Source organism: Podarcis pityusensis (genome assembly GCF_964106645.2).
Source record: "Podarcis pityusensis genome assembly, chromosome: 5".
NCBI lineage: Eukaryota > Metazoa > Chordata > Lepidosauria > Squamata > Lacertidae > Podarcis > Podarcis pityusensis.
The window spans coordinates 53474812-53488104 of record NC_138032.1 but is presented as its reverse complement, the minus strand read 5'-3'; the positions used below and the strand labels follow the sequence as shown (position 1 = coordinate 53488104).

The window sequence follows — 13293 nt, the reverse complement described above, 5'->3', positions numbered from 1 at the left end:
TTTGTTGAAAAAGCTTATCATTTTTAAGTTGTAGCATTACCCAAACTATGACCAGCAACAGAGATTCCTCCTTTAAATTCAGGGTTTCTGCTCTTGAAAAGTGCATAGAGACGGTTCATTTCCAGTCCTACTTTATCCACAATCGTTTGACAGTAGGTGGGGCTACTGTAAAACAGTATGTCAAGCAGAGTCTCGTTGGTGAAATGACGAAGACGTCCAATGGTCGGCAAAGTTATTTTTTTAATATTCCTGGGAACACAAAATTAATAGATTAATAGCCAAGTCATTTTCATTACATGACTAAAGAGCTTAGCTAAAAACAGGATGATCCCAATAGCTATTAGTTACAGTCAAGGTCCTCCAACCTCCAGAGCAGATTTGGGGTGCAGTGCTTCCCTCCCTGTTCCACTAACATAAGCCGTACAGTCAGCTGAGCAACACTGCTGGATACAGGCCCTACCATTCATATAGAGTCTGCCCTATATAGTACTGTACTTTTCACTCTACTAAATGCCTTCGTGTATAAGATCCCCCCTATTTTGGGGGACTCAATTTTAATGAGGGGAGATGGCCCAGAGTTGTTGAGCCCCTTCTCCCACGCAGCTGCAGGCAGGAAACACTCCCTAGATCATTTCCTGCGTGCAGGTAGGGAGTGTTTCCCTCATGCAGCAGCATCAAAGGAAGTTGCGCTCCAGCCAGCCAGCCGGTTGGCCAGAGAGCACCGCCCCTCATGACGCTGCTGTTGGATGTAACATTAAACTGTGACTAATCAATAACAGAACCAAATGCTTCTGATCTTATTGTAGCTGCACCAAAAAAGAGTGCAAGTCCAAGGCTGCCTTTGGCTTGTTTCCATTATGATAAGCCACATAACTCTTAACACAATTACGTTATGATCACTTTTAATAGCATCCGCTAAACCAGATTCAATGATCTCTTTTAATTTAATGAGACAAGTTATAGTGAGGGTTATAGGACTATTCAGCTTGTGGCAATTCATTCTCAACCTGCAATACACATTTGAGCAGTTTTCAGTTAAAACATTCTATCACATTATTGTCTCAGCAGCTCATCTCTGGGACAGTGATCAATGATCAAACAACAAGCTAGCCCTGCTGAAACAGATTAGAAGTTTGGAGAATAACTGTGTTTTGGTACTTCAGTATTTTAGACCTACCTATCCACTCCGGTTGCATCTCCATGCAGAGTACTATGCCAGTGAACTGGCAGGAACTCGACCCTGCTCACTTTAAGCTCTTCTACTGACTTTCTAAAATGCGACTGCAACAATTTCAGAGACACTGTCCGAAAATCATCAACTTTAAAAATGGAAGAAAAGAAGAGGTTAATGGTAACTGCACAAATTGATACCCATTACGTGTGTTCAAATATATTTTCCAACAGTTCTTTACACTTTTGAAGTCTTGCTAATCTAATCAAAACTTTCCATTTCATAAACTGTATAAATAAGTGTAAATTTGTAAAACAGTACAAATCAAAAACTAAGTCATTAATTAGACAGAGCTAAAGTTTCACATTGTTTCAGTCTGATTTTGCTTTTAAAATCTCATATGACTTTGAAGTGATACCCATTTAAACATTAGAAAGCCACACTGGGAAAAGGCTGCAGAAGTAATTCTTGTATTCTTTCCTTCTGATGAAGGGGTTGTCATTCCTTCTATTTACAAAATAATTACATCAACAAAACTAAATAATGCTGTTTTCCCCTCACTGACCACTGGATAATCTACCTATGTAGTAAACATGTCCTTCCCTTCAGAAAGAAAACAACAGTACATCTTTTCATTTCCCCTTCCATCCAAATATATTTTTAATTCAGTTTTAAAAGGATATTTTGATGCAGCATCCATTGGAGTGATTGAAAGCTGTTTCCACATGATGTCAGGGACTGGCAAGCCACTGATGCAATGTGGGCAGGGGGCTGGAGTCTGACTCAGGAGAGGGGGGGCAGTGTTTTGTGGGGGCCTGTACTGGCCAGGAGGCAAGAATCAGAGGCAGAGGAAGCTTCAGAGCTGGAGGGTAGAGAACAGGATGAGTCAGAAGAGGAGGAAGAGGCAAGAGAAGAGCTGGGTGCTTCTCTGCCCTCTCCTGCACCACTGTCTCCCAGAACCTTGAGGAAACTGAGAAAGTTTCCACGCAGGCGCAGTCCTAAGCTAAGTGCACATAGCCTATCAAAGGGAGGTACATAAACTGGTGGAGGGTTGCTGCAATTTGGCAGGGGAATAACTGCCTCACCATTAGACTGATGTGTATAGATATTCAGAGCTGTAGAAGTGACTGGAAGTGTTACCTTTGACATAAATACTTCACTACCTGCCATGTGCATTCTGCAGCTGGGAAGCATCCTTGATACATGATATCTAATAGGTGGTGTGCCATAAAAGCCTATGGACCCATGATTATATGCTCCTATGGCAAAGGTGGGGAATCTTTTTCAGGATAACAGACAAATTCCCTTCTAGACACTCCCCCTTCTAGGGGGCACATGCCAAAGGTGGGCAAGGTGAGGGGCAAAAATAGGTGGGGTGAATGGCACAAGGTGTGTAGGAAAGTGAAGGCAACACTTGCCTTTGAACAGTAGGCTACATTACTGCCACATAAAAGTTTCTACACACATATATCTCCTGCCAGGGTTAATGGTGTTTCTCAGGTACAGAAACTATTTCCAGTTTATCAAAGTAAACAGAAGTTTTTTTCTAGCATATTCTTTGTATGTGCAGAAGCTGAAGCTGGAACATTCTGTGCGGAATTCTAGCTGGTCGGCACTTTTCATTTCTGCGAAGAAGCAAGCTGGATATTGTTTTGACTACATCTCACTTCAAGGTCACTGGGAACAAACATCAGCTACCCAGCGAGCAGTTTCATTTTACTTTCGATTCTCTATCTCTCTGCCTGGATTCTTTCTTTCTCACTCTCAGTGTATTCTTGTATAGTGTTGGATTTTATATGAACTGCTTTTTTTGCTCAAGATGCACCTTGTCAAGGCTTTGACAAAGAACTACAAGATTCATGCATTAGTAAATTATTTTTAGTAAATTATTACTAATGACTCTTCTGTTTTTTATTGGAGTGCAAGCTACAGCAAGAGGTCTGCGACTCTGCTAATTAACCATTGAGCCAGGAAATGGGGGACTCTAATCCTAACATCTCCATACCCATATCCAAGCAAAGCAATAGGTATTATCAGTTCAAGGACACACTGCAGAATGGTGTGGAACACAGCTGCTGAGGAGCAGGTTGGGGAGGTGGCAGAACGGGGTTGGGTACCCCTAGGGCCAGACAGAGAAACCTGGAGGCCTGTATTGAACCCCCATGGTTGATGTTCCCCACTCCTGCATTAATCAACAATAACGTAACTTATCAATAATATATAAATGCTGACAAGAGTAAGCAAGTAGGACACAATAAGATATCAGCAAAATAAACTCCTGCGTACACACGGTCTAAACACACACCACATTCAACGATGCTTCTGAATCGCAGATCACAGACAGGGCCAATGCCGTGGACCATGAATACTAGATGATCGATTTGAGACACCTCACCTATAAAAGTGAAAAGAAATAGCAACAGCTTTCATTAAATAGCAATTGGGAATCTCTCGCCCTCTTTTTGTTTCTGGAATAGAACTCCCATCATTTCTGACCATGCCAAATGGGTTTGATGGGACATGGACTTAAGCAACATCTGAAGAGCCTAAGGCTTCCTAACCATGTATTAAATGCTTTCCCTCCAATCCAGTCTGAGGCCTTGCCACAAGAAACCAACCAGCATGGCCAATTGGCTTCCAGAGCAGGACCTGAACTACAGCACAACTTGCCAGCAAACTACACTGTTAACTGCATAGAGGCGGAAGATTCCCATGTTCCCTCTTCACCCCCACACAACAGACACAAACAGGTTGGTAGCAGGGACCCACAGCTAAATTAAAAAAAGGAACAAGCTCAGGAAAGTGACAGATTTTTATATAAATATTTATTGCAATCAGATCATATCTCTAAAGGTGCATTTGTCTATTTCCATATTTTTGTTGTTGTTGTTCACCGCTTGGAGGGCCATTTGGGATGAGGAAGCAATTTAAAACTTGTAATATTAATGAAGTAAGGAATAGATGGGAGGGTTCTCCTCCCCCAAATAAACCTGAATTTATCTCCATGGAACTACCTCATTAGGCCCCTTGCTGGCAAAGTCAACCAAATCAGAAAAGTCCAACAAACTCTGCTACACTTAGGGCATGGAAAACGTATGGCCCACATTCTACGCCATTATTTATTAAGGGGGGGGGGGGGAATAAGCTAATATGAGAGCCCTCTGTCCTAAACCACTCACCATCTGGAATTTCCTCATGATCCTCATCAATTCCACGTTTTACCACTCTTGGCCTAGTCTGCCCATCTTGTATGGTGCCCCATTCATCTGGTATTGCAGAAGGCTGGAACTGAACTATAACCTGAAAAAAATCAGTGGACAACACACTACATTTAAACCCTTGGGGTTACAACCACAGGTGCATTCAAGGAACAGGGTGGGTGGAGAATGACTCTTCTGCATCTCTAGCCCCCAAGGGTCAGGAGATCCTGCAGAGTGGGATCAGTTGTGGCACTGAGGAAGAGACTGTGAGAAATTAGAAGTGGAGGCAGGCACCTTCCGTGAACAGAAGCTCAAGTTACGCTGAGTTTCACATACTGCTCTAACCACACATGCAATGCTATTGTGCAATAAAAATTCTTATTACCTTAGGATTATGCATAACAATAGTTTCTCCACCTGGAAATTCCAGTCGCCGATGCCACTGATTTGTGGTAACAGCTTTCTTATACTCTGCCTGGGGGGGAAAACAGTTTTGCAAAATCATAAACTAAGCATCAAGATGTCATGTCAAAGGACAGTGCCATAAACAGCTTATACCACATTCATTTATTGACAATCCTGTAGTATCAAAACTCCAATATTTTGAATTTAGCTTGCACAACAGAACTTCCCCATCCTCTGATCCCCTCTGTAGTCCCTCATGTCCTTGAAACCTCCTCTGGAGGATCCCTCCAGCTTGCTGCCAGTAGAGATTTTGGGGTGGGGCATGTGGTGGGGGCACAGAGGGGAGGGGAGGAGATGGAAGTCATAACACATGAGCAGAAATCTATTCAAACAATGCTGAATGTCACTGTGTACATTACTGTTTCCATGTACTTATTCAGTGTTTTTCTAGCCTGCCTGCTAACCCAAAATCCCAAGTTGGCCTGCATTTTAAAATACAGAGTAGGAGCAAAAGGAATATATATATATGTTTCCCCCCCGGCCTTAGATATTCTGCTACTCTGAAGCTGAATCTCAGAGTAGGTTGAGCATCAACATAAAGTTCAATTTACCCCATTTAAAGACAAATAGCAGTAGTGCAGAACACCCTAACCTCCTTTATGTTTATTAGAAATATCAGTGAATAACCAGGACCATGTGGATGAAGCACACTTCACTGATCTTACAACAGTATTTCAGATGCAAAATAATAATAATAATGTTGGTCATTGTACACCACCACCAGCAGTAACAATAGCAATAATACAGACCGGGATTTCTTCCACATTTTATCAACACTCCACAGTGAGTATTTTTTATCTTCCCATAAAATCTGAGCCCTTTCAAATTCCAATTTTCAGTAAGACATCACACACATTTATTATTCAGCCAATTTAAGAACACTCACCTCTAGCTTTTCGCTGAAATCCTCAGTGTAAGGAATAAACCTGCTGTCTTGATCTCCCTTATAAAACCAAGTACATCTTCTCACTTCAGATGGCTCTTCTTCCCAATATACAGCTTTCCTCACTCGGTCATAGAGATAAACATCATAACGTCCTCCGTCAGTACTCAGGACAACATTCTCTGGATCAGGTTGCACTAGAAACATTAAAAAATGTTTTATTAGCTTGGAATCCTTCAACTGATAAACTTACGCATATTTAGAAACAAGAAGGAAATATTCACTTTTCCTTCTCTTCAAATTTTATATTAGAACAATGAAACAGAGAGGTCAAACCAAATGTGTTACTGGGAATCTTGGCACTTTTGAAAGATTTCTAGACTTGTCACTGCATGTCTCTTTCTCCAGTTGTTTCACTATGTTCACTGGTGTGGATCTGAATGTAGGCAGTATACAACATACACAAGCATTCTCACAGGCAATAATTCTGTGATATGATTGTCATCTTCAAATATCTGAAGGGCTGCTGCCTGGAAGATGGAGCAAGCTTGTTTTCTGCTACTCCGAGGGAAGACCCAAACCAATGGATTGCAATTACAAGAAACAAGATTCTGATTCAACATTAGGAATGACTTTATGACAGTTAAGAGCTGTATGGCAATGGAATGGACTCCCATCAGGAGGTGGGGGACTCTCCTTCATTGGAGGTTTTTTAAAAGGAGATTGGATGACAATCTCTCAGGGATTATTTAGTTGTGATTCTTGCATCCCAGGGGTTTGGACTAGATTACCCTAGTTGGGGTATCTTCCATTTCTACAATTCTGTGAACTGGCTACCAGCAAACTATGCCTTTCTAATTGCTCACATAGAAGTTGCCAAGATGAATGAAACAAAGAGCTGCCTATGAAAACAAAATCAGGACATGGGATTTATACACAAAAGTCAATCTGAAATCTGAATGTGGAACTGAACATATATCACGTTCCCATTTAAGAAACACCAGCATAAGAATATGTAAATATATGCAAATGTATACAGAAGTCTTCTTCCGCCTGGTGCCTTCAGATGTTTTGGACTGAACACTGGTAATGCTGTCTGCAGCTGATTGGAGTTGCAGACCAAAATGTCTGGAGGGTACTAGATTGGGACGGGTTAGTATTTCTGCCTTCTCATTGTAAATCATCAGTAATTTGTTAGTCATCTTTATTTTCAAAGCCAAAAAGCCATCACATAAATGAAAAGCGCAGAGGCCTTACCAGAGTTATAAACTTCCTCTAGTGTTGTAGAATCTAGGATACTGAATGGCATCCATAGCTCCTTGTTTTCCACCTCCTTGCAATAAAACCAATGGGGCTGAACTGGCTCGTATTGGTTATGTAGTAAGATGGGAGGTGCTTTCACCAAAGGGCCTGCTGACATGGGAGCCACAGGCGGCAATGCTGACTGAGGCGAAGAAAACTGAAAATGAAACCAGTTTAAATATATACAATTCTCAATTTTAAAGGGTTATTATAAACACAACATCCACTGCCCTCCAGATTACATTGATCATGTACATTATTATCATTTATTAAATTCTATAATTAGTCAGATCCAACAAAATGATCCTGAGATTCTTCATTCCATACATTTGATTACTATGTCATTAAACACAAGCTTGATTCAGAGTGAGGTACCTTCTCCAAAGCCCTCTATCAGCATCCAATTCAGTGTAGGTTTCCAAGTTATCAAGTTTAATGCAAAACCTAATTTGTGTCTGTATGTGTGCACATGTTTGGGTCAAATATTTGGGTCAAATCTTTTCTAATGTCTATCATTTGATTTGCTTAAATATCATCAGTACTCTCTTCCCTGATGGCTGATGCCAGTTCGCAATTATTCTGGTACTATAGTGGTGCTGTTTTATAGATACATTACCGTATTTTTCGCTCTATAGGATGCACTTTTCCCCCTCCAAAAATTAAGGGGAAATGTGTGTGCGTCCTATAGAGCGAATGCAGGCTGTGCAGCTAAGCCCAAAGCCAGAACAGGGAGATGGAGCGCTGCGCAGCGCTCCGTCTCGCTGTTCTAGCTTGGGGTTGGCTGCGCAAAGCCTCCACAGGGCAGTGGGGTGCCTTCACCCCGCTGCCCTGCGGAGGCTACAAACACTGTCCCCAAAGCGTCAAACCTTTGGAGTGCAGTGGGAACTCGCGCTGCGCTCCAAAGGCTTTGGGTCAGCGAAAGGAACCCGAAGCCTTTGGAGCGCAGCGCAAGGTCCCGCTGCGCTCCAAAGGCTTCAGGGATCTTTGAGGCTGGCGGTGGGGGAAAGCAGCGCTTCCCCCCACCGCCAGCCCCACCGGCTCGGGGGGCAGCGGCAAGGCTGCGCGCAGCCTATGCACTGTTCCCCAACCTGCTCTTTGGGGCTAGCGGTGGGGGAAAGCAGCCCCACAAGCTCGGGGGGCAGTGGCAAGGCTGCGCGCAGCCTTTGCACTGTTCCCCAACCTGCTCTTTGGGGCAGGTGGTGGGGGAAAGCAACGCTTCCCCCCGCCAGCCCCAAAGAGCAGGTCGAAAGGAACCTGAAGCCTCCGGAGCCCAGCGGGAACTCCCGCCATGCTCCAGAGGCTTCGGGTTGCCTTCACTGAAGCCTGGAGAGTGAGAGGGATCAGTGAGCACTGACCCCTCTCGCTCTCCAGGCTTCCAAGGTAGCCACCTGAAGCCTCCAGAGCACAGCGGTAACTCCGGAGGCTTTGGGTGAATGCATCTTGAACGCACCTTGTTTTAGAGGGGTAGAACAAGAATTAATTTTTTTTTTGGCCTGTTCTCCCCCTCCTATGGTCCGGTGCGTCCTATGGTCTGGTGCATCCTATAGAGCAAAAAATACAGTACTTTATTTCTACTTTTTCAATGAAAAGCAGTCTAGAAGTGATTTTATTAACAAAAATTAAGAATATTCCATATAATCAAGAACAATCTTATTTACCTATTTTATCTTTGCCCTGGGATCTGGCAGTGTTCTGTAAAGTTTCAGGGAATGTCTAGACTCTAGAGGGTTCCAAAAGGAAGCTTTTGTAGCATAACTCTCATTGTTCATCATACTAAATTAATGCTTTAAAATACTGCCATTTCTTGTTTTGTCTATCAACTGTTCAATATTTTCCAATTCTCTTTCCCTCCCCCTGAATTTAGTAATTACTACTTTGAACTAATGGAGGTGCTGGAAGATGCAGGGCAGGGCAAGCTAGGTCACGAGAAGACCCTTAAAAGTTTTATACCAATCCCAAAAGCTAAAAATCACTTTCCGTACCGGTGGCAATGTCCCTGGAGTCGCATACATGTGCATAGGTGGTACAGAGGCTGGAGGCTGAACGTTCTGGGTGGGTGTTTGTGTCTGTTGAAGTTGTGGTGGAGTGATGTAAGGATTAGCTCTACTGCTTAAAGTAGTATGGCGATATGGGTTGTAGCCTTGCTGCGATATGGCATGAGGAGGAGTTGAGAAGCCAGCTGGTGGAGGACCAGTGTATGAACCAATTCCTGAAGCAGGTGGCGCATTAAAAGGCTGTGATTTGGAAAGAGGAGCTGAGAAAGCATTTGGCCCATCTTGTGATCCAGGCAGAAGTGGGAGAGAAGCTGAAGTCTTAGAGAAAACAGATGTTCCAGCTTGGGGTGGGGATGTTGCGCCTAAGGATGGCTGCCCAATGCTTCCAAAGGGATCACTGCTGCTAGGAACTTGGGAGAAATAACTGAAAGTTGGCGGGGGGTTAGGATTTGCAGAGGTCTGCCCCAGGAAGCTGTCTTCTTCACCAACATCAGTCGTATCGTCTACAACAAAGGATACAAGGATTATTGAAAGAAAGGGAAGCTTATGTGGAGAAACTATTGGTAGTACTGCCTGTTTTAAACATTTCCCCCCCCAAATAGGAAAATTTATCCAGTCCCGTTCCTTTCTTGTTCACTGCAGCACATTATCTTGGAGAACTGAGACTTTTCCTTGTATGAAGGTTTTCTGGTTTCAGTTCCAAAAGCAGAGTTTTGAATCACCTATTAAATTGACAAAATCACTTGGCCAACTAACTCACTAGTGGTTTTAATGTGTGTAAGGCTTATGCATACATCATTACTTAAAAGAACCTTCTGAGACACGCTTTCAAGTGGTTTGCATACCACACTAAGAGATGTATTCTCAGTGGTGACATTCCAGCCCCTGGACTCTTTCCATTCTGATATTTACAAATCATGAGTCAACATTTTTTGGAAGCACTGTGAAAACACTTTATTTAGATACATGTTTACTGAATAGGAATATATACATTTTTTTAAATAACACATTCTGAGTGCATTGTGCTTTTAACATTTCTCACAGGTGTTTGTTAACAGTGTGGTGTGATTCAGAGAGCCTGCCAATTTGGGATACATGCAGGAATGCACACTGTCAATGTGCATCCCCATATATATATATATATATATTGCCTGTACCTGCAGATGAATTTTAATTGCCCAGACATTTAACTCAGTTCTTTAGAACTGTGCTTTCATCCTTCCCCCTGGATAAATTGTATACTTTTCTTTTGAAAATTACTTCAAATAGTAACAAATAATGAGAGACTTCAAAGCAGGTTGTCAAACATTGCAGTGTTGTTATTTTATTTCCGCTCTTTAATATGTCTTGCTATTCTGTCTTTTACACTACTGTCACATTTAGACATGAACACATTTAGAGCAAATACTATTTTTTGAACTACTTCCTCTTACATAAGCCTAGAATTTTCAAATGACATTGCTAGCATAAAATGCAGATTATTCCCAAACATAATTAGCTATAACATAACCTTCATTTGCAATCTCTCGCACTACCCAAAAGGGAATCCAAGCTTCCAAAGGCCTCTGAAATGCACATATCAATGTCTATACAGTGGAACCTTGGTTTACGAACTTAACCAGTTCCGGAAGTCCGTTCTTAAACCAAAGCATTCTTAAACCAAGGCATGCTTTCCCATAGGGGAAAACATGTTCTTATTCCAAGGCAAAGTTCACAAACCAAAACACCTACTTCTGGGTTTGCAGCGTTCTTAATCCGAGTTGTTCCTAAACTAAGCTGTTCTTAAACCAAGGAACCACTGTAGCAATGTGTAAGATGAAGCATTTTGCTTTTCCTAAGAGGTTTGGGGGGAAATCACAATCCACATTTTTACCCTATTAGAAGAACAGAAAAGGTAGGACTTCTGCCTAGTTCACACCAGCAAATGTTTTATCATCAAAGGTAGTCACATCATCTTCAATAAGCACAAGATGAAAAGAACAAAACATGCAAATAAACAAACCCTACTCTAAAAAGCTATTAAGCACAAACAAAAAGTAGTGAGGACTGGCTGTGTAGCATGAGCTGCTGGATTTTAGAACGCTGCCAAAATGGAAGGCAGCCACAGCATAAAATCTACCTGTAATCCAGTGGAATAGGCAAAATGAAAGTGGATGCCAGGGCTCCCACACTGACAAGATAATCAAGAATCCAGCCTGAGGGATTAACGAAGCACAGAGCTTGTTATTGTTTTTACAAAGAACTACAACTCTCTGGAGGAGTTTGAAAACACCCAGTGACAAACATTCCCCAAAATTCAGCATAAGCAATTATATTCTCTTTAATGCTCTTTTAGCATGAACTTGATCTGCACATGTAAACAGGCAAGTTTGCCTGTTACCATGTGTGTTCAGTATCTGCATTTATCATGCATAGTTATCAGCAAAAAACGTAGTCCTAAAACTAAATATTACAGGACAACACAGTATACACTCAGCAGCCATGCACCAAGTAACAGTGGCCACAATCAGTGTTAAGAGTGTTATCCTCTAACCCGCCTGTTAGTACAGCAGAGTCATTAAGGATGTAGCTAGCCTAATTCAAGATCTACCTAGTATTCTCTCCAAAAATGTTGCCCCTAGGAAATGCCTCACCACTATAAGATAGGGATAGGGAACTGAATCCAGCCAACAGACTGGATCCTTTCCCCACTCCCATTCCCCAAGGGCCAAGGTTGACAAGTGAGCCAGGACTTACCCTTGCAGAAGCCATGTTAGTTCTCCTTCAGCAAGGTTCTTTCTTTTATATACTTAGTTATTTCATCTTTAGCAATACTAGTTTGCGATGCTATAGCCTATAATTTCCAGGATCCCTCTTAGGTCCTTTTTTAAAAAAACAAACCTGATGTTATATTAACAACTTCCCAGGCATCAGATTTGGAGGCTAATCTCCATACATCTCTGTGCTATTCTCCCATGCTTCTCAGTGTTACAGACCCTCCATAATCTACTCCCTTCCCCAAAGCCCCGTCATCAACAAGTTCTCCCAGCCACGAATCACCACCATAACATGCCTGTGCCTTCCAATCCTTTGTTTCAATAAAAAGTATATACAAATGCCCAACTCAGTCTGGAAACAATACTTATTAACTGGGAATGCCCTTCCTCCACCTCACCCCCAAATTCGTTGTCATCACCCAATGGGAAGCAGAGCGGCTCCTTAAAAGACCTACTGGTTCATTGTTATGTAAACTTTTATGAGCTGCAGTCATTGGATGCTCGAATCTGGCAACTTATAGGAAGTGCTTTTTTCTGGGGCAGACGCGGGGGGACGCATACCCCTAAACATTTTGTGAATCTTTGTACTTTTGTCCATTTACTGTATTTATTTTTCCCGATGTGAACTATAAAAATGGTGATTTTCTTGAGTCAGAATGAGAATACCCCTAAACATTTTTTTTAAAATAATAATTAAAAAGCACTGCTTATAGGGAAGGGGAGAACAGGACCACAGCCTGTGTGACATCCCTATGGAAAGGCTGAGAGGCAACCATTCACATCAAGAGCAACTGGTGAAAGACCTGCGGGCGGCTCTTGGCCGGTGAGGCTTCCGGCTCACAGACGCCACTAGCGGATCCGACGTCTGGCACGAATTAAGCCACGACACCTTCTCGATCACGGGCTTCCTTTCGGAGGCACGCAAGCCTCTTCCCTCCCAAGTCCCTCCAAAGGCAGCACTTTCACACAAACAAGCTTCCCGTGCCTATCTGCCCAGTTGGCGAGTCCCCCGCGAGAGGAACAGGGAGATGGGCGACACCACCTGCAAACAAAGGGGCGCGCCTTTTCACCTGCCCACGAGCCCCTCGGGCGCGGGCCACCCACAGAAAAGCAACCCTGGTGTGTGTGGCGGGGTGGGGAGGGACCTACGAAGATGTCCAAGCCGAGTTACCTGCGGGCAGGAGACCAGGCCCCGAGGCGGTGGCGGCAGCAGCGGCTGGAGGAGGCGGAGGGGCAGGGGCTTGGCTGACGGGGATGAAGGGAACCGTGAAATTGAACTCGGTGGCCGACGAGGAGAAGAGCAAGTTCGTGCCGCCGCCAGCCGAGGAGGAGCCGCCAGCCGCCACGGAGGCTTTCGGGGTAGCCATGGCTGTGGCGCTTCCACGTCTCCGGGCTGCCTCTCGGGTTCCTCTGGCGGCCGGGCCGGCCCCTTCCGCCCGCCTCTAAGATGGCGGCGCCGGCGCCTCCCCCTCGTCTCCCGCCAACCCGAGCCCGCGCTGAGGAGAAGGGGGAAGTGAGGCGG

The 13293-nt window shown here is 43.6% G+C and overlaps 1 protein-coding gene across 1 annotated transcript in view; it reads right to left on the bottom strand.

Annotated features, from left to right (window-relative positions):
- The window catches only part of SEC23IP (SEC23 interacting protein), a 29644-nt gene extending 16371 nt beyond the window's left edge, over positions 1–13273 (bottom strand). The window contains exons 1-9 of the mRNA XM_081005200.1: positions 12943–13273; positions 9004–9518; positions 6977–7178; positions 5723–5916; positions 4757–4846; positions 4351–4471; positions 3477–3566; positions 1178–1319; positions 41–249 (exon numbers count right to left, since the gene is read on the bottom strand). Coding sequence (XP_080861326.1) covers positions 41–249; positions 1178–1319; positions 3477–3566; positions 4351–4471; positions 4757–4846; positions 5723–5916; positions 6977–7178; positions 9004–9518; positions 12943–13138 — 1759 coding nt within the window. The 5' untranslated portion in view covers positions 13139–13273. The remainder of the gene's footprint in view (positions 1–40; positions 250–1177; positions 1320–3476; positions 3567–4350; positions 4472–4756; positions 4847–5722; positions 5917–6976; positions 7179–9003; positions 9519–12942) is intronic.
- Between the last annotated feature and the right edge of the window lie 20 nt (positions 13274–13293).